The 23,008-nt window shown below is 36.7% G+C and overlaps 1 protein-coding gene across 2 annotated transcripts in view; it reads right to left on the minus strand.

Moving 5' to 3' along the window:
* spegb (striated muscle enriched protein kinase b) overlaps positions 1-20,735 on the minus strand; it is an 80,593-nt gene extending 59,858 nt beyond the window's left edge. For both annotated transcript variants that reach the window (XM_079882001.1, XM_079882000.1), the window contains exon 1: positions 19,554-20,735. In XM_079882001.1, coding sequence (XP_079738127.1) covers positions 19,554-19,980 — 427 coding nt within the window. In that variant the 5' untranslated portion in view covers positions 19,981-20,735. The remainder of the gene's footprint in view (positions 1-19,553) is intronic.
* Between the last annotated feature and the right edge of the window lie 2,273 nt (positions 20,736-23,008).

Genomic DNA, 23,008 nt, shown 5'->3' on the forward strand with positions numbered 1-23,008 from the left:
CTTTAAACCATTTTTTCCTGGTTAGTGGCGCAATTGTTTTCTAAACCTGCAAAATAGCATGAAGGAACGTTTGCGCTGGAACACGCCTCCTTTTTTGCGCTGAACCGCCCAGGGAGCGCAAGTTCATTCCCTAGTTTAGCGACGTGCTTCTGTGGAGGGAAAAACGCGCTTTGCGCGGGTGCAAAATAGGAATGACACATGCGTCGGTGTACAAAGTCAATTGCGCTGGGTGCAAGATAGGGCCCAAGGTATCATATTGGTATCGAAATAAATTTAACGATACCCAGCCCTATCCACACAATGTGGAATTTTGCACAAAAGATTTCTCCACACAGATTTCGCAATGGGTTCAAGCTGGTCACACGCATTGACCATCAGAAACCTGCTTGGTTTGAAAGTGACTTCTATGTGAGCTGTTTCATACAATGTTACTACAAGACAACAGACCTTTTTGTCAATGAAGTTTCAGTTGTGCTGCTAACTTACCCTGTCATGAACAATATGTCATAACACCCAATGAATTGAGCCCAAAAGCAATAACGCCTTAAAGTCTTCTGTTTGTATCTTTTTTATATACTTACTGTACATTTACACTGACATAGATACTGGCATGCTAGCCTATTTGCACGCCTCTATACAAACTTACCCTACACTATTTAATAAATAAATTAAATAAATATTGATCAGCACCTTACACCGAGACTCAATCCTGATCTTGACTTGGTTGGGACATACTCTGTATTTGACATTATTTGACATGAAATATCATAAAGCTGACCTTCCAACTGATAGCTGGAGGAATATATCTACCACGGTATAAATGATATATCAGTACGCATACTGTTGTGTAGTGTATCGTCATGCAGCAGAGCCCTAGCTCAAGATGTCTACTCATTCCTCTCTCATTTCCCTCTGCAATAGTTCAAATTAAATGATGTATTTAAGTTTATTAAAAGGTTTATTAGAATTTGCATCCCTTGGACAGAAATCAAATATATTTAATGAGAAGACTGAGGCAATCATGTGCAGCTTTAGATTTGCATAATGAACTCATGAATTATAGAGTCTCGCACCTGCGATGTTAGCAAAGGGGGTCAGGGAGGCACATTGATTTTGAGCTCTTTAATTTCACGAAAGCACACGATCCATAACTGTACTAACAATACAGCAGCAAAGTGTATGTCGTACAACAAAAACACGCTAGAAAAGACATTGAGAAACAGATTGTGGTCTATGTGGCCATTGAAATGGATTTCCGTTTTTCATAGCCAAAGTGCTCTCAGGCCGAAGCCTGCTGAGGCAGAACATCAAGGGGGTTGTGAGAGAGCCAGACACCCGAAAAATTCCCTTATTCGGTCTCATTAGCGGTCACTGCTTGTGTTTATAATGACCCAGGTGGATGGTTGCCATCCTTCATTCCTGTTGTGTTGTCCACACCTGGGTCCTTTTGTTCTATTGCATTGCATGTTAAGCCAACATGCATATAATTACAGACGACTGAGAAGAGAATATGGTGCACAAAAATACATTAACTACATATAAAAGGATACTGCACATAAAATTGGAATAAAACTGATAATGCACATTTCACTGAAAAACAACTTGATTTGTTTACAACCACCTTAATGTTTATTAGTTTAGTTGATCAGTCATGAAACATAATTATTCTGTTTTAAGTTAATTTGAAGTCAAAATCAGCCCTATTTATATTCACAAGACACATTCCTTATCAAACTGCCTCAAACAACATTTTTCATCTGATTTCACAAATCCCTCTTATTTTTCTTCCCATTTTAAACCCCCTCTTTCCAAATCCTGATGTATAAATGTCCGTTTTACGCAGAAATACATCATATAACAAAGTGTATAATTGGTTAGAATTGGAATTGGATGCAATATATTACATTTTTTATTTATCTGAATTAGCCAATATCGTATATCAAATTGTGCATGTAACATTTAGATTAACTACACCATCATAATTTAGCGCACAGTCAATCTTTAATAAAACTAATTTAGGTTTAGATTGTTAACATTGTAATAAACAAAGCTTTTACAGGATACACGTACACTAATATTTAAAAGTTTTGGGCCAACATGACTTTTTTTTTTAGAAAAATGTATACTTTTATTTAGCGAGGATGGTTTAAATTGATTAAAAGTAACAGTTAAGACATTTATAATGTTTATAAAAAGTTTTATTTCAAATAAATGCTGTTCTTTTACTTTCTAACTTTCTAATCATCAAAGAATCCCACAAAAATATTAAGCAGCACAATGGTTTTCAACATTGATAATAATAAGAAATATTTCTTTCACAGGAATAAATTACATTTTAAAATATAAAACAGTTTGTTTATTGTAATAATAATAATAATAATTCATAACATTACTGTTTTTACTGTATTTTTTCAGCAAATCAATGCAGCCTTGTTAAGCATAAGATTTCAACAACATTTCCAGCCAAAAAAAAATAAAAATCGATCCAACGTTTTTATCTATACTTTAAACGGTAGTGTATACTAATACATTTGTAACATTTCAAGTTGTGAAAATGAATGTTAATGCAACATTGATTGATAAGAATGAATAACAGTATTTTTATAAATCAATATTAGCCTAAATTATTACTGTAAAATAACGTTGCTTACAGTTGGTTCATGATACATGATGCATTTACTAATGTTAACAAATTGAATAATATCAGAATAGTGATCAGTTTATCAGTATCAGCCAGAATTTTTTTTACAAATTGTTGCATCTCAGATGTGAGGTGCTTGTTCTGTTTCAATTATGTGAACAGCAGTGTTACAAACTAGACTGCCAATTGACCTAGTCTCATTCTAAACACATTTTCTGTCTCTTTCTTCTGACTCTCTCTTTATCCATCTCTTCAGCCCTCGCTCTCTTTCTGACAGACAGTGGTCAATATCTGCGGGACCTTTACAGCTCTCTCTTTTCCTTGTTTCATGGATCTCATCGATCGGTCTTAAGAACAATTATAAGGCTCAGCTCTGTTCCACCTGGTGTCACAAAGCTGACACACACATTTGTGTTGTTTTCACTTGTAAAACTCCCACATACCTCAGTGACGCTAGCCGAGACATGAATCATGTTGCTGAATGCAAAATGTTCTGATTTAGGCCACTAGTGGAGGGGTCACTATGATGACTAAGATCCAAAAATGGTTTAGATTACACACATTTACTAGACTAAAAAAAAGCTTTGTAACTTAGTCAATTACATATAAATGCAAGACGTTTTTTTTTTTACACTAAGCACCACCCCATACACTACCATTCAAGTTTGAGGTTTTAATAGTTCACCCAAAAATGAAAATTCTCACCCTCATGTCGTTCCAAACCTGTAAGACTTTCGTTCATCTTTGGAACACAAATGCAGAGCTTTCTGTCTCTCCATTGGCAGCTACGCAACTACCACTATGATGCTTCTTTATGTTCATAAAGAGATCGTAAAACTAATCCATATGAATTGAGCGGTTTAATAAAACAAACAAATAAACACTTTGACATTGAACCAAAGGGAGGCAGAACTGTAGTGTGATTGCATCTCGTTCCAGTTTGTTTTCCAGGATGACTAATTTTAGCACTTTCAAAGAACAGCCACTTTGAGTATCAGACAGGCTGTCTTGCAAACTCTTCACTCATAGCTGCAATCGCCCAGCGGGCAGTGAAATAATGGCTTCCTTTCTTAATGTGAATGGCGCACTATACCGAGTCAGAGTTATGTAAAAGTGATTAAAGCAAGCAGCGATTGTCCTCCAGGAGTCAGTCCCTCCAGTAAGGGACCAAGTTCCCACTGAACATCCACGGTTAGATCAGCAGGGTCTCCTATTCCCCTCTCCCCGGGGAACCATCTAATGAAATGTGGAGCAATTCCAGAAGCCCTACAAGCAAAGTGTAATAACCCAAACGACTCTATTTAACAAGAACAAGTCACATAAATCACAGGGCCTGGGCACTTCTGCAGAACATTTACGTGTGTGCTTGTGATGGGAGTCACACAAAGAAAGATCAGGCTAAAATGAAAAGTTATTTACTCATTTGTTTTATGAAACAAAATGAATTGTTGAGAAGCATCTGAGTGGGCATGTGCTCCGTCAGTTTGAATGGGCATGAATTGATCAAACAGAAGTGCAGACATTCTGCCTTCTTTTATGTTTCAGAGAAGAAAGAAAATAATGCTGTGGAAAGTTAATGATGACAATTTTCATTTAAACTTGTCATGGCCCAGACATGTCTAATGAAGAATGGAGCAAGACACGTCATGTCTTCAACTGTGCTGCGCTGTGCATACAGCAGAGCAGCATAATTTATTAATCCAATACACACACAATCTGCAGTTAAAAAGCCTTCTGCCTCTCTGAACACAAATTTATTTGCAACATGCCAGGCTGCAAGAAGAGACTGTATGTAACTGGGGTAAGATAACACTGAAAAGAGGAAACCAGGAAAATGCAGAGATATCTCAAACAAACAAAAAAGTACTGTGGCAGTACCATAATATATATTGATATGTACCATGATACTGAATGATGAGTAGGTAAGATTTTTTTCCCCTTATTCTCACAAAGGCTGCATTATTTGATCAAGAAATACAGTAAAACAGGAATGTGAAATATTACTACAATTTAGAATGACTGTTTTAATATATTTTAAAAATGCAATTTATTCCTTTGATGGTAAAACTGAATTTTCAGCCTCAATACTAGTGTCACATGATCCCTCAGAAATCATCTAATATGCTGATTTGTAGCTCAAACATTATTATCAATATTGAAAACAGTTGTACTTCTTAATATTCCCAAGCTTGGCATTACCATAATAGATGACTTCCTCTTACTTTTCGACCTCTCAGCTGCACATTATCAGTGTGGTTGTAATAAATGCTACTGTTTAGTAAATTATGTGCTTTTTCAAGTCTGTGAGATTTTTTTTTTGGGGGGGGGGGGGGGGGGGTATCACATGAGGGTGTTGATGTTTACACTGACAAATCTCTCAAACGACCAACGTAATAAGAGCACCATGAAGATAAAGAGCCTGTTCTCCTCTGCAGAATAGCAGCAAACCACAGCAGATGGTTCTCTCTCAGCCAGCATGTGCCTCGCAGACACTGCACACAAAAAAAAAGGTCGAAGCAAATCTGGCTTAATCATTCTTTAAAGTAACTGAAGCTGGGAGGTTAATGTGCTGAGTGCTAAGGAAATGGTGTGGTGATTGTGGATGGTTTTCCTTTACAACAAGCAAACCGGAGTCCACAGTCATCTTGGATGATGATGATGATGATGATGATCGGGAAGTACCCACAAACAGTGTATTTGACACAGCTGCAGATGGTGGTTAACTAAGAAGATTTACTGGCCATGAAACTGTATGGAATGAAACATTTCCATACAATGAAATTCAAATGGCTTCCAAAGATTTTGTGACGTCATTGACTTTCATCGTATGGAATTTTTTGGATGAAGTATCCCTTTAACACTATTTTTATAAACATACAGTACATATGACAACAAAATATAGTTGTTTTTTCTGCCCCTGACACAAAAAATGTTCCAAACCATTGTGATTTTGTTTCTCCAATTTCCGTTTTGGTGATTTAGTACAAGTAATATTCATGTATCGCCACATGGGGTTCTAGAGGGGAAAAAAACTACTTTCTAGGCATTCTAGATTATAAAATGTCCACTTAAGTGAAGACAACCATTGCAACAGATGTTTTCATCAGTACACGATTTGATTTGAATCACTCGTGTCACGTATCTGCAAGAGACAGATGTTCTTCCTATTTGAGTTAAAACATCAACTGCTGCAGTTCCTAATAAAGTTCCCAGCCAACCAGCAAATACCTCTGTTCTATTTACTACCCATATCTAATTTTTACTCACATTTGGTGTTTGGCGAGGGTTAATTTTGGACTTTGGACACGAGCACAGACTGATATGTGATATTCATATACTTGTGCCCTAGAGGAAAACAGCAAGGGCATCCAAACTAACCAAGAAATCATAAAGAAATCAACTGTGTGTAAACAACAACTGCAACTAACCAGACAATACAATTTATACAATATAAAAGTACAACCAACCATATAGCCTAATCATGCACAGATAGCAACAACAACAACAAAAAAGAGAGATTAACTTATAAAAAGGAGAAAAATTCCCCACATATTCTGTTGAATTCAGAGGAATGTGTCCAATCAAACTCTATAGCATTTTGATGGACGTGGAAAACCTGTGAGACATTCACTCATTCTCAAAACACCAACTTTGTGCTGATCATACCGTTTTATAGATTTGCTGCAGTTTTTAATAATTACTGATATGATAACATTCTAAATTTCAATGTTTAATTTTATGATCTACATTTTTTTTTACTTTTGTCCAAAAAATTTCTAGCTTCAGAGTTATATTTTCCACATTCAATGTGAAAAGCACTTGTCAAGCAGCCATGATGTGAGACTGACACCTCCAGCTGACGCTCTCAAAAACACTTAGCCTCCATTTTCTGCCTTCCTCTCCTCTCTTCTGTCTGACTCTAAGCCCACTTCACTTGCTCCTTTGCTGCTCATGACTCTAATTTCTAATTTGTCCCTGTTTCCTTATCCCCACAGATCCCATCTCTCTTTCTCTGCAGTTACAAAGAGCAGTATATACTAGTGCAAATCCATTATTTAGTTCCTGTGGGTGGAGTTTGCAAGATCAATAAGCAATTCTATCACACTAGCAAACATGTATACTTCAGAAAAAGCATACATTTTGATGCCAACTGCCTGGCCTGGCCTTCCAACTTCCACTGTAAATGCCTTACTGTAACTTCAAATTTAGCCTTTTTTCTCTTTTTTAGCCTGTAAGGCTTATTTTCTGTGATTATTGAAGCTGGAACATTCATTTAAAGCTCCTTTGCACTAGCTGATCCATCCTGCGCATCGATCATCCAATAAGAGCAGTCCTGACGCTGACGTAAACACATAATGGAAAAGTGCTAATAAAATTTACAGACAAAATTTTGCCTGTGTTTCATCTCTCTGTCTGCCTGAGTACACAGACATTATTCTCCTTCTGTCCATTAAAGGAGACATTTGTTTTGGCTCAAGTCACATTAGCCCTTTGCCAGAAACAATGCAGTCTGCCTGACCTTGTTGCCACTTATTGATAGGATACAAAAGAAAAATAACAGAATATGATGGAAACAGAATCAGGAAATGATGCAAGCCAGAGTCTGGTTGGCCACAGCAATATATATATATATTATACATACATGCATACATAATATTATATATACATGCATACATAATATTATATATATATATATATACGTGCATAAACACTGTATAAGATCCTAAAGATCCTCAAAAAAATTTGAATTGTAACACTGCTAATCTTGTTGTTTGTTTCCTCATTTGAAATTCACTTAGGACAAAAGCTTCTTCTAAATGATTAAATGTAAATTGAGATCAATCCTCAAAGACTGTGGAATATTATATGAAGTTGGTTGACTGCTTATATTTCCATCACAACAGCAAACTAGCTGACTGACTGACTAAAATGTTTATAACACTTGGCGACTCACTTCAGCACATTTTGACAGTTTAAGTGTAATCAGTTGTGTGTGTGTATGTGACTGTGCTTAAATATCATTCTCAGATCCAATCAGCATTAAGAAGAACGAGTTAAAAAAAAATCATACCAACTAAATCACCTGTCTAACACTTGAGGGACAGTTGCCAAAACTGGAAAGTGTATTTTTAAGCACTGCATCTACCGTTCAATTCAAATGACATGGAATGATGGGGTTTTGTTGCACTACAAGCCGAGAAACACAATGTTCCTTTTCCCCCAAAATTCCTAAGTGCAAGTTTTGTAACCTTTTCTATTCAGAGTAAAGCTTTTACCAATGCTAGCTGATTTGGAATGAGGTAAATACAAAACACCCTGCAGAGTATGACACACTAAGCCAGCAACAAAAAGCCATTGAGCAACAATGCAGTCAACACTGCAGATGCACTCAATACACTGAGCTCAGATTCAGGCTCTTAAGAGCATTATAGGAAGTGTCTGTGGATGCTGATAATGGCCGTTTGCTCTCTTAGGAGTCCTTTTAGCTTTACAGAGTGCTTTAACAAACAGAGAAGGACAATAGCAATTCTCAACGGGGTTTATCAGGTGGCAAATGCTACAAAATCGCATCAGAAACAGAGATCCCTGGTCGGATGCCACCAAGCAACCAACAGATATTGTAGGTTCATAACGATTATGGTAAAATATCATATAAGAGAGACCAGGGCAATTGTAACATGCAATATTTCTTCAATCACAAATAAGCTGTAATGATGACACCGATTAGAAGAAGTTCGCTCTTTTGTATCATTTTGTAAAAAAGAAAAAAATATTTGGGAGTTTTTTGGGGGTGACAAATAAAATAAGTATAAAATAAAAATAGGTAAAAACCTTGAAGCAACAAATGACTTTATAAGCACAACATTTTTTTCAGAGAATATATTTCAGGACTTAAGTGTTTTCTTCTTGCCCCAAAGGCAGATTTTAAGCATAAACCTCAATAAACTACGCTAGAATTATGCTTAAACAAGGAAATGCAACTTGTCAGTGCGGTAAGAAAAATTGATGTAGCATATATTATGAAAACAAGACATTTTTGCTTCAAGTGAATATACAGTATCTTGCTTTAAGCATGCATGCAAAACAAAAGGATGAAGTGCACTTGTAAACACTATCTATAAAATGAAAACTGTATTTAAGGACTAAATCATGTTGAAAATGTAATTAAAATTATTCTTGAGACTACTCTTCTCTGCTTTGGAACAAAACATATTGTGAAAAGCACTCCAACTTAATTTAATGAAAATGTTCTTGAGTCATCAGCTGATCAATTTTGCTTTAGCTAAATGGATTTACCAAAAACAATTATAATAACCACTTAGTCTTGTGCTTTAAATATGATTTCTGACAGTTCAACGAATTACCAAATAAAAGCTAAATGTACTGTATTAAGCAAATCAAGTAATAAAGCAACAGTTTTCTGTTGTTATTTAAGAAACACTTAATAAAAATTGTATTAGTCATGTATTAAAATTCATATTTTGATACAGCCTTCCTCAATGTAAATATTTTACCTGTACTTAAACTACTGGCACATATGACAGTAAGCCTCACAGTCTGTGTCTGTAGTCTGAGTTATGAAGGGAAATATAAAATAAATAAATATAAATGAAAGAAAATATTAAAGAATCATCCCCTGTCTCTCCTGCCAAGAACAAAAGTGTGTGCTTCCTAAGGTATTGAGTCACCTCTGGAGCAGAGCAGTATTGTGGGATCTGTCTTAGACTGGCAGGATTATTATGACTAGTGGTTGTGTGTGTGTTTGCAGGCTTTAATCTCTACTGACTTAAATTAGGAATTACCTCAAGCACATGACTTCACTGGAAGTCTGCACGTGACTCGCTCCGTGTCAGTCTCACTCATATGTGCACACATCTACACACACACACACCGCATGGGTGTTTATCCACACTCTGAAGGACAGCAACAACTGTAGCTCGCTTAGGGGAAGTCCCTGTCTTTCTGTGGCCGTCATTCCACAGGCACGATCAAACTGAGATAATGACAGCCAGTCTGTAGGATTGACGCTACCGCAGTGATGATAAATCAAACCATCATACCAGATATCTGAAATGGACTGATACCTGCCCGATGTGTTCATATCACGGCACTTCTCCAGCATTCGTACATGCCTTAAACAGTGCACATCCTCAAGCTTCATCAATCTGTGCTGCAGGCTAAAGTTGTCATGAATAAAAGATGAGGTGAATGGACCCTGTGTCTCACTATCCACTTAAATCAACATGTAGTTCACAGTCACAGCAGAGAAAGATACAGTAAATAAGACTGTAGCGTTTCAGATGAGACTCCCCAGATCTGCCATTAAAAGGCTCATAAATGCATACTTTAGTTATAAGATACTTAATTTGACTTAAATGAATTTGCAAAGTGGAAAAAAAATAAAACAGTAACATCATAGTAAAATTATCAAAGACATTCAATAAATAATATTATTAATAATCAACTCTTTTGCATTATGCTGCAATCACATCACGTTGGTAATTGTAATTTTACATCATGTCATGTCATCATTGCATGTTCCGTTATAATACTACTAAAACTAAATAACTGTTTTCAGATACACGCACGCACACACACCCACACCCACACCCACACCCACACCCACACACACACACACACACACACACACATATATATATATATATATATATATATAGTGTGTAATTCCTGTGATGGCAAAGCTGCATTTTATAATTATCTTTAGTATCACATGATCCTTCAGAAAAGTAGTTAAAAATAACCAGCATTTATTTGAAATAGAAACCTTTTGTAACATTATAAGTGTCTCTACTGTCACTTTTGTTCAACAGAAAATATCCTTGCTGAATAAGAGTATTAATTTCTTTAAAGGTCCACTTGTATGATGCGTTGACGTAATTTCCACTGAAACAGGAAGCTAAGGCGGGACATATTAAATGGCTCATCCCCTTTTTAAATAGCCAATAGCATTTAGTTTCCCTCACAGACAGCAAGTCGCATTTGACAGCACCATGGAAGCGAATCCGAGCGCTGATGAAACGTTGGGTTCAACAGTAGAGGTGTGAATAAATTCTAGCCATTTCAATTTTAACCAACATACAGTTGGAAAACAGAATAAAACTCGAGTGTTTTGAGCAACCGAACACATCTCCCAACCCATATTCTGTGTCAACACCGGTCACTTTGGCCAGGTGGTATTTATAGCAGGGGGCGGGACGCTTAAGATTCTAGAGAGCATTTGATTGGACAGAAGATGTGATGAGAAGTTGAAGTCCACAGTGATGTCATAAAAATCCATGATCCATTTTAGCAGAAGTAATGGACTGTAAGTTTTGAATGCATATATCTCCTAAATGTGAATTTTGTCATTGTTTTGGAACACACCAGCTTATTCATAACCTTAAGGCTAACATATTCATACTAAAAGCTAAAATTTAAGTTTTGATTTCAGAGGGCCTTTAAAAAAAATTCTTTCTGACCCCAAACTTTTGAACAGTAGACTATTACTGCATCATTTCATTACAGCCAGCATTAACTGACGATCTTTCTTTTTCTATACATTCTGCAAGAGTATAATGGAGGTGTGATTCATTACTTTTCTGTCAAAAACAATAAAACCACACATAGATCCTCATTACACATTAAAACACCACACACACTTTGCTTTGAATTCAGGTCATCCAACCAGAATTTAAAGTTGAAACAATTTGTTTTATAATATTACATATTCACCAATCACCACTATCTGTGTAGGTGGACTACTTAGAGGACCTGAATTTATGCAGCTAAGGAACTGTTCAAGCTTCATGGATCCTCAGTTAATCAAGGGGTCTCACATCATGAGAAAGCACTTTGTTTGAATCCATTTCATTTTAAAGCTATGCTAATTAGCAGTGTTTAATTGGAAAAAGAGGAAGTCCCATTAGTGGAATCTGACTGGTGGGAATACAAATGGAATGGAAAACAACAATCTTTAGTCTAAAATGTTCTTCGGAAAACGAAAAGTTCCGACTATGAATTCTAACAGGCTAACATTTCAAGTTAAGGCAGATAAGTGCACTCCGGTGACGGCACATTGCTGTGTTGTTTGGGAATCGTAAGCAGCCAACAGTTGGGTTAATGAACTTTATTTCTTGATGTCTTATACAGTTGTGCTGTTGTTGCCACTTTAAATAAAAGCATTTGATGCAATGCATGTTTAAGCAGGGAAACAGAGAGGAAAGTCTCTTGTTGGTTAATGCTTCAGTTGGTATAGCTGTAGAAGTGGCAAACTAAGGAAAAATGCAAACCTTTGGTAAAAGCAAGTAATTGCAAGTCTCCATCATTAAACATTAATATTCCTGCACTATTATTAAATTCGACACATACAGCTTCAGACCTTTGTAAATTTTTGAATAGCAGCAGCACTGGACTACAGGCAACCACAGGGAAGAAAAATGGGTGTGTTCGTCAGGCACTCAGACAACCTCTCCTATATTACCTCGACTGTCCCATTGCAATAAGTGGCTTGATGGCTGCAGTTTGATCTGAACTGAAGAAACAGCCTGGGCCTACTCAGGAATTCCATGCTCCTATATAGAGATTTTTGAGCAACAGGTGAAGCCTCGTATAGCAGTGACATATGCTTCAAAGGATGCATGTTGGGCTGCAGTCTCCTTTAGGGCTGACAAAATGGCTGAAAAACTAAATTAGATTTTTTTACTTAAATATTACTAATTTGAATTATATTCTAATTAAAAAGGCATAATTTCAGTTAGGGGGAAAAAGCTTTTGGCTTGTCTCCTTGGGCCACAAGAGAGCACAATGAGCAAAATATTAATGCACTGCATTAAATTGTTTATTCAAAAGCAATGAAATAACATGACTGTAAAAAAAAAGTGCATCACGTTTAAACATTTAAAAGCATCAAGTATGTACAGCATAGTTTAATACCCCCACAAAGCTGAACTACTTTTATAGTTAAAGTTGAACTACTTTACATGGCTTTCTAAACATGAGCAACGTTCAAATATGTCCATCTAGTGCATGTGAGTAGTACATAGAAGTACATAGAAAACAATGGAAAAGCAGTGCAGAAAATGTGTCCTGTGTGAACGGTTTGGTCACGGTTTTGACGTAACCAAGATCTTCTCTACATTGAGCTTCTCTATTTCTGCAATGTTTTGAATGAACAACACAGCAGCGCCGCATCTAGTGGGTATAGGCTAAGAAAAACATTAAAATGCAACGACTTACATCTTTGCATCTCATGCCTGATGCACACCTAACACATTTTTTTTTTTTTTTCAAATTCGACAAATATTCTAAATTTGAATTTGAATTTGACAGCCCTAGTCTCCTTACTTTGTCTGGCGTATCATTTCATCTCAAAGACTTGGTAGTGAACGCATTTGTGAAGTTTGAGATAGTCGTGATGCTGAGTAAAATGTAAAGATGCTGAGAATGCCTTAAAGCTTCTCACTGGCTTAACAATATCCCATATTTTTCATTTTTGCCATTTACAGAGACAGGTGTGATATCTCTATTTCTATTTATCTATTTCCTGCATACTATTTGATTTTTTTTTTTTTTTTTTTTACAGCATCAATAAGAACATTTCCAGACTCGTTGAATCATCTATACCACTTGTCATGTTCAGCACATTGCATCAACATCCATCACTTTTGATTTAAAAGATTCTCAACCCAGAGAACAATAGCACAGTATGGAACTGTATTAGTAATTTTGATTTTGTTCCAGAAAGGGAGAGAGAAAAAAGAAAGATGACTCAGTCCAATCCAAACCAAACGTGTGGTCACCATTACAAATCCTCAATCTTTCTTACATCATAAAACCTTAGATAACATGCCAGTGTGAAAAGGTCTAGACTGAAATACATGTGGTCTTAAAAATGAAGAGATGTGGGGTGTTTATTTCTCTGTTGGCACCCAAAGCCCTTGCTTGCTTTTTAAAACACTGGTGAGTCAGATGCTTTCATTCTGGAGCCATCTTATACGCCCTAACACCCTAGAAGAACTACTGCCTCAAAGCAGTACCAAAAGATTAGGTAAGGCATTTGTGTCATGCTGAAAATTTTCAAATTTAGTAACAAATCAATACACATAACAGCATGAGCATGTTGTGTTTTATCACATCATTAACAAAGCTCTAAGGTCATGCCAACTCTCTGCTACAAGCCAGGATGGAATGAGATTACACAGAACATCATTATGGCTTTAATTAGATCAAGGACAAAAGCTCAGAGTTACAGTGGCATTATTTTGATGTTTCAGTGCAAGAGGTCAATGAAACTCCGCCCACTTACATAAATGCCACAACAAAGCAATTGTATGCACACTTCACTACTGTAGATTGTGGCTTATTTTATAAAGCTTGTTGCAACAAGTATACACCCAATGACAAAATTGGATTTAGCAAACACAGTAATATAACAATATATAAGAATGTAATATCGTCATAGTAATATGTAATAGTATTAAAGCGATAGTCCAACAAAAAGTGATATTTTATAAATTAGCCTAATTTATATGTTATAAAACTATTGATTAAACAAGTAGGCCTACACAAAATCGACAGCACTGAACTTAATTTAAATAATACAGAAAGCTCACCCAAAAGCAAACATCTGTAAATATTTAATCATCTTTATGTTGTATGCTGTCAATGGAGCACAAAATTAGATTTTTATTCAATACACAAAAAAGTAAATAATGACAGATTTACATTTTTGGATGAACTATTCCTTTAATTGGAGTTTACGGCAACAAAAAGCTTCAGCGGTGGCACATAAAAGTGCAACACCAGTGGTTTGATAAAACCACCCACTTGCTAAAGGCCAGTGAGAAGCTAAGCACAAAGTAAACAAGATGCTTTTAAGAAAATTAAAATCAGTGGATCATCATTAAGTGTTGATGTAAATGGCATTTAAAAGAAAGGAAAACTGTCACAAAGAGCAGAGGAAATGGGCTTTCTAGCAATGCAGAATGTCGCCAATAGCAGATTGGAAAAGCAATAACGTTTTAGTGCAGCCTGAGGGATGTTTCATCTCATCAGAATCACTACACATGAAAGCAGAATAAATGCATATTAACTCAGTTTATTCTAATGCACTGAATTAGTCTTTTGCATTTGGTATTGATTCATTTCCACCTACGAGTAATGCAACAACACAACCTCTCAGCTGGACAAAGAAAAGCTGTTGATAGGCAGAAAATTAATGACTGAAGGAGGCACAGCTGTGTGCTTTGTTAGAGAATGTGACAAAAAGTACCTTCGTGTTTGTGAGGATATATGTTTTTGAGTGTGCATAGATGCCTTTTTATATAAAATCAACTATCGGGGACTATTATTACTCCCCCCATCATTCTCATTGCAAATGGTTAAACTGCCTTTCACCTACCACAAAAGAACAAAACAAAATTCAAACGCTCTAGTCATTTTCCATGAGTCATATGTGGTCATGCCAGATTAATAACTTTGTCACTCTGCAAGGGTCTATTAGCAAAACAAAGATACAAGAAATCCTCCAAAATCCGAGCAATTGATCATGTATTATCATTTCCATTTGGTCACAAATAAATTATGTTTGAAACCTTTCGCTACACACTCCACAGATTGTGTGTGTGGACAGTCTGACCTCTGAGGCCATGGAAAGTTGTGCATAGCCAAGCCAACAGAGTGCTATCCCCTTTCAGAACAATTATTGCTAAGTGTGTGGGTTGAAGCCAAAGCCCACATCTTACTGCTCAACCGTTCCCCCTAAATACAAACCCAAACGCTGAGATTTTTCTTTCATTTGCATTGAGAAATCCACTATTTTAACAACAATTACAGCAGTCCATGTCATATATGTACATTTATTTCCATAAAAGAAATTCAACCGTAATTTGACCATGAAAGAAATGTATTTTTCAAATAAAAACTAACAGTAAAGACTTGCTAAAATGATAAAGCTGCAGATTTTGATGTTTCGTCCTATATTCAGATGTACTTTACTCGCTGTACATCATTTCTCATCATTATTATACTTCTTCCACCCAGCAGTTTAAAACACCTATATTAGAAACATTGCTGTGTAATGCACAGAGCAATTACAGGTGAAATGTTCCCTGAAGAGACAGAGACAGCAGGCACTTTAGGAGAGAACTATTCACTGAGAATGAATATAAGCACTCTTGGATTGAGTGTCGGCTGAAGCAGACCAGAAATATACATTGCAGTTGCATGTTTACAGATTTAAAGTCTAAGGGTGGGCTGCACAAATAAGGATTAAATCCTTAAAAAGGTTTATCTACGATTTATTTGGATTAAATCAATGTTGCACCACTTCATTTTGAACATGGCAAAAACAAATCAGTGATTAAAACTTGTCATTAAACCTTCACCTGCAATTAATTTTGATTGTCTGCCATGATAGATTTTCCAAAAATGGCAGTAATGTTACTCGTTCACTTCCTTTTTCAATGACTTTAAAAACAGCCTCTGCAATAAGTAATGGATTTTCCATTCCACAAACGGTTCTTTATAGTGGAAAAAAAAGGTTCTTTACATTTTAAAAATGGTTCTTTTAAGAATTGTTCACACAAAGGATCGTTGAGGAACTGGTAAATTAAATTAAAACTACAATCAAAATGGTTTGAATGCAAACCAGCAACATAAATCTTAGTCCTTATTAGTGCACCCTACCTAAAACACTTGTTTGCTATGTAGCTACTGTATAAACATGATGGTCACCAGCCAATGCCAATCGGTCTCTTGTCTCAAAATCTGAATCAGTAATGATTCTCAAACAACACAGACTATTTCAAAGCAAGCTATTTTTACCATTCTTGTAATGACCAGGCAAAAACCATTTTTCTCCCCTTCATTCAGACTGACTCTAATTGAATAAGGTCTAGGCAAAACTCCTGGCTGAAGGCCTATATATAGCTGTGATGTCTTCCTGTGTAACTGGAGAATGGGTGGCCTATTAACATCACAAAAATCTGAAGCCTGGCACATTCCACTGTCAGAAATAGCCAGAGGGGTAGAGATGGTCCTTCTGGCCAAGACAACAGTAGAGACATTGAAAGACAGGGAAGTGGAATAGGCAGAAAGGTAAGAAAGGCAGAAATAAAAACGAGAGAGAAAAAGGAGAGATACATAGAATGGGAATGGTCAAAAATCACAAAGAATTAGAGTAAAACAATACAGACTTCAGAAAAATCTAAAATAGATTAAATGGGAGGATAACAGTGAGTAGTTGGTGGGGACAAAAAGACATTGTAAAGGAAAAGCAAAAGAGAAAGACATATGGCATTTAGCTGAGTGACAAGACAGGTGTAAACTCCACAAGTTGTCCAGAGGATTGACACATGCATCATGACTACAGACGTCACGGACACATACTCTGTATCAGTGGGTCTCAACTGGTTTTGCTTCAGGACCCAGATTTGATATCATGTTAATTCGACATTAAACATATGTAGCATACAAAATGTTAACAAAAATAAAAATTAAATGGACTTCACGGCCAAAAAAACTAAACAAAAAGTTGTTGTTTGGATTTAAATAGGCAAATGCTTGTCTAGAGTCTATGATTGGATCATTATTGCAGGGATTGATATGTTTCTATATGTTATATGTTTGGCAACAGTTATTCTAACCCTAATTAATAGAGTGTGACACATCATGCCCATATTTCAGAATGACAATGTCGAGATTGATCAGGCTCAAATTGTGAAAGAATGGTTGGGAAGGAGCATGAAGAATCATTTTCACACATTAATTGGCACCTCTGAGTCCAGACCTTAAAGTGAAAGTCTTTGGGATGTGCTGGAGGAGACTTTACAGTGTGCTGGACAATGCAAAAGTCAAGCACTCTGTAAAGTCTCCTCCAGCACATCCCAAAGACTTTCCATAAATGTAAGGTCTGGACTCAGAGGTGCCATTGTCACATTGTCATCCTGGAAAATGATGTGTTGTTTTATGGTTGTTTAATGAAATGAAAAGCTACACACTCCGTCAGTTGGGTTTAGAAAAACTGTTGTCAAACATATAATAATCGCTACATTAATGATCCAGTCATAGGCTCTTAAGAATTTGCCCATTTAAATCCAAACAGCGACCTTTTTTGGCCAAGCAGTGTACTGTATATTACTAAGAACTGCTTAGCCAATCATACAAATTAGCATGACATAGCCATATTAGGAAACAATTGAGATTTTATAATAAATGCATAAATGAAAATGATTAAAAGAAATGTATTTTGCTATGCACGATTGTATGATTATCTTTTTTGCGACTATTAGAACGGACCTATTGAGAACAACCACTGCCTTATATTTCAAAATTTACACCCCCAGATTCTCAGCCATGCCAGTAAAAAGCTAGATTTTCTGGTAACACCATATTCTGGACATTATCTAACACGCATAGCAAACAGATTATTCATTACTTTGAACATTGCAAAAATTCAAAGTTCTATTTGCCTTATACAGAATAGCTTTTCCACAGACCCCCTGGAGTACCTTCAGGGACCTCCAGGGGTCCAGAGACCCTTGGCTGAAAAGCCTGGCACAACACAAACCAAACTGGGTCCAGTTAGACATAACACAGCCTTGAAAAAATATCAGATACCCAAAAGAAGATCATATAATGCTCAAGGTGCCAATCATTAACATGGAATGTAATAAATGTACATCAATTTAGCATTTTAAGAGCATGCTGCAAATACAGTAAGGGTAAAAGTTTGACCTGGCTAAATAAAACACCTAAACTCTATTGCTGTTGATGGAGTGCAAATGAGAAAATGTTAGTGGCATCGGTGAAACCATAATACTGTCAGAATTATGTGCCGTGACGTGGCCAGTTCTGCACTGTTAAGGATAACAAAGAGACAAAGCCAAATATAAACACCTAAATATACTACACATTCCTTTATGAGGACAAAATAAAATAAAAATTAACAGATTATTTTAGAGTATGAATGAACAGATCACCACTGTTTTTTCAGATGATACTGAAATTTCAAGATATATTTTGGGGGGGGGGGGGGGGAATATAACATTTTGCAATTTTACAAATAATGGGATTATTTTATTGTGTCAAATACTTCGCACTACATTTTTTTGAAAAGACCAAATTAAATTTAATTTCACAATTCCTCCTTGAGATGAGGGTGTTAAGACCAATATTTTAATTTTGTCTGTGTATATACATCGAAAAGCATAGACATAACATTTTAGCTATATCACCCAGCTCTATATGTTTTCCATGTTCCCACACATTCCTTGTAAAGACATGGTCAATTAGACACATTTTAGACTGTGAAAGCAAACAACCTCTGCAACATTTCGGCCCCAAAGGTAACTGGAAAAAGAACACATGAAACCTCGTCTTTCCCATTTGAGTAAGAAGGCGAAGTGCTTACTTCAAAGCTTCAGAGAAGAAGACAGAGCACCCTAACATTGGGGGTGGAAATTTCGCAGCTCTACATTAAGACGGGTGAGCAGTTTGTCTCAGGCCATCAGCTGCCCCCATCATTCCACTCTCGGCCACCAAACAGATCCTTGAGGTTACTGCCACCATGGAACCCCAAACAAACAAAGTGACTGAAGAAGGAGGGGTGAATACTTCACTGTATTTTTCATAATTGGATTATCCACCATTTTGTGAGACACATCTGAGGGGTGTTACTCCTTTAGCAAATTATCACGCATTACATTTTGGTGAGTGAGAACGTTTGCCTTCCACCTTTTTTCTCTGAAGTCTAAACTCGATAATGAGCTACACAAGCTTGGTAATAGGGCACAATGTCCTTATGTTGGGGTGTTCCATTCATTTCTACAAGGCTGTAGGTAGACTGAATAAGCCACTGACCTTTCAAAATGAAACATTAAATGTTAATATACTTAGCTACATTCGTAGTTACCTTCACCCAAATCCAAAACGGCTAGGACAGCACTGCTTCTGGCTTCTCCAAGATGGTTGGTGGCGATGCAGGTATAGAGGCCGGCATCACTGGGTTTGCAGTCTCTGATCCACAGGCCTCCATATTCCTGGTTGTCCATGTTGAGCAGGTCATCATTGTGGTACCAGTAGAGGGTAGGCTGTGGGTCTCCAGCCACTGCCACTTTCAGACGGATATCACAGCCGGTACCTACCGCAGCATTCCTCATCTTCCGGATGAACACTGGAGGAGTTGGGGTTGGGTAGACGGAAGCAGCGGTATCTGGTACGACCTGATCAGAACTAACTTTTGCCCGTTTCGATGGTATCCTGGGGCTGGGAGGCGCCATTCCTCTTGCTTCTTCATCAGCACCCTTCTTCAGGGTCATCTGGACCTCAGCCTTCCTCATGATGCAGTTGAGAGCTTCTTTACAGACTGCTGCACGTTATTGGACTGATTAAAGCTTCAATTTACATTCAAACGTATCTCTAATCCCTAAATTGTCCATAAATAAAGTAGCTTTTCATAATTTGGTGTTTTGATATGGTAAACATATTCCAAACATTCAAGCAGACATTATCAAATGCAAGACTCCACTCCAGGTCTAAGTTATCGATGCCAGATAATGCAATACTTACATATCCAATGACTTCATTAAAAGGTGGAAATCTCTACCTGCATTAACAGAAGACCTTCTGAAAGGCCTTCAGGCCCGTAGAAATTTCCCACAGGTTTTCTGCATTATAAATGTTTTAGAATATGTTTCTCACATCCTTGAGACATCCAATTAGAGAATTAGAAAACAAAAAGCTTAATCTTTGTCCAATTAGACGAATGGAGCTTGTGCATGTACTCCTGGCTGGTTGGTATTTTTAGAGCGAGTCCCAGAGGATCATATTGCATTAGCAACTACCCCTGTTGCCTTTTGGAATATTTGGCCTCAGCTTTTCACCCTCAGACTCAGGTCCCACAGTTCTTCGGCATCTAAGGAAAAAAATGACCACTGGATCCTTTAGGTGATTACTCAATTGCAGGATTTCCAACTCTGTAGTGGTTTCCAACTCAGTGCCTGCAGTGCCCAGATTTCGTCCCCTTGCCCTCCAAGTTAAGCTGTCTCACTCATGATAGCCCCCTCCCTCCACTCGAATGTTCCCCCGGGGAGGTGACAGGCAAGTCCCACTAAGTCATCAAGGAACAGCTGTACCCTGATAGGTCAAGTTTTTTGGACAGCCCGGATGCTTTGGCCCAGCCCCTCATCTTCTTCTTTGGCACTAACAGCCAATCACAAGCTCCAGAAATTGTGACATAGTGGCCTAATGAGGGAGGGGTTCAGAATAAAGCTCTGATTCATGTGTCAAAGATAGTTGCTGAGTAAGAATCAACACCGTCACCAGCACCAGACTTGGCAGTGGGATTTTTTTTTATTATTCCCTCAGAAAATAATATGATTCAACACTCAAGCCTTGTAAGAATTCACATTATTTCCTATTATTATTAGAACAAAACCAATTGATATTTGATTATCTCATCAGCAATGGTAATAGTTGGCTAAATTAATGAATTGCCTCATGAGTGTAATGAACATAGTGATACTTTGCACAGTCCAAAGAACATGAGAACCAAACAAAAGACCCTAAAACAACAGCTGCAATACAACATGGACTGCCATCTGCTGGACATGTTGTATACAAGCAATAATAACGCTATTTCATGGTTCAAATCTAGATTGTGAAGACGACAACAACATTCAATATTCATTACCTGTAGTGGTCAACTAGTGGTCGAAGTCCAAAGCTGGTAACAACATCTAGAGAGCTAGATAGCATAACGCTGATATTTTATTTAATATAAAACAGTGTTAGTTTAACACCAGTTAAACCAGTACACACCAGTTGTGTGTACTGGTTCTCATTGGCTATTATAAAATAGATAGAATAGTCTATATTTATCTTATTTGTATATATATATATATATATATATATATATATAAAGTGAATTTTGGTTAAATATTTGAAAATATTTTGTTCAGTAATTAAAAAACATTCTGTTAATTAGTTAATTGGCTGATATGTCAGTCTATCACTAATTATTTAAATGTGAACAGTCAACAAAAAGTTCCTTATTCAACAAAATGACATTGTGTCCAATTCTACAATATGATAAATAATTATGGACAAGTATACAAAAAATATAAAATATAAATATAAATATAAAAATATTACTTCCACAGCTTCATGAATGTTTTACCTCATAAAAGTGTTCACAATCTGCCAACCCTCTTGTAGATTTAACAGATGACTAATGTAAATTAAAATTTTCCCTACTTTATAATGGGATCATAAACAAGTAAAATGATTTCAGAGGGCTGAATTTTATGCTAAACATGTGCTCCCTTCTCCTTGGAACCCCCTTTGAAAGGAAAATCCTTTCTGCAGTTTGTCCTGCAGGACCCAGTTGTCATAGAAACAGCATCGCTCCCTAGACTGTTGAATTGAGAGCAAATGTGTGGATGGTGCACAGGTCTCTGAGTGAGTGAGTGGGAGGGAACAGGGGAAGCAGATACAACACTTTACTATTCTAACACAATAGGGGAGATAGCAGATGTTCCACTAGGACACTGTTTTAGGGGCTAGGATGATTGGAAAAGGCATGGATGGATGGCAGGCATGGAGAGACTGGCTACAAGAATGATTGACGTTAACAGAAAACAATGAATACAAGAGTTCCACTTACGTGTGGTCGAGTCTCACTTAAAGCTGGAAGCAGAGCGGTGATGCTGTGATGAGTGGAGAGTCTGGTGTGTGTGCAAAACATCGACCCCTGCTGGTTGAAACGGTACCCTGATCATTTGGGTGTTTCCTCGGTGATGTCACTGAGGATAGAAGCTGCCCACTAGTGATGACATTTCAAATGTTCCCTAAATTGTTTAATGTAATGATACTGATGGCAGCAATAGGGACAGTGATTCTTTCAAATATAAATACCAAATGCACTTAAATATGATCGGCACAATGATTTTTATAGTGTATGCTATATAAATATTTTAGTTATGCTCAACTCTACAATACTTCATTATCTAGAAATCTCCATAAATGATTGCAATCTCTATAAAATGGTTTTTAAAAGCTAATCCCTCATTTTAACATTTTCAAATACATTTTTATGGGGAGTCCAAAAGTCTTGGGACCATCCCAAAATATAGAAATTCTTTCAAATTTAAAGCACTATAGTTCATTTAAAAAAAAAAATTGTTTGAAAATATCCATGTACAGAAACATCCCCATAATATAAGGTGTAATGCAATGGTCTGAGAGTAGTTTTATTAGGTATTTTTTTACTTAAAAAGTATAAATATGAAATGTTATTGTTTCTGAAGTTAATCGACTATTAGCAAGTCCAAGCTTTTCTCTAAAAAGTAATGTGATTTTCATGATCAC

Source organism: Squalius cephalus (assembly GCF_949319135.1).
Source record: "Squalius cephalus genome assembly, chromosome: 9".
Taxonomy (NCBI): Eukaryota; Metazoa; Chordata; class Actinopteri; order Cypriniformes; family Leuciscidae; genus Squalius; species Squalius cephalus.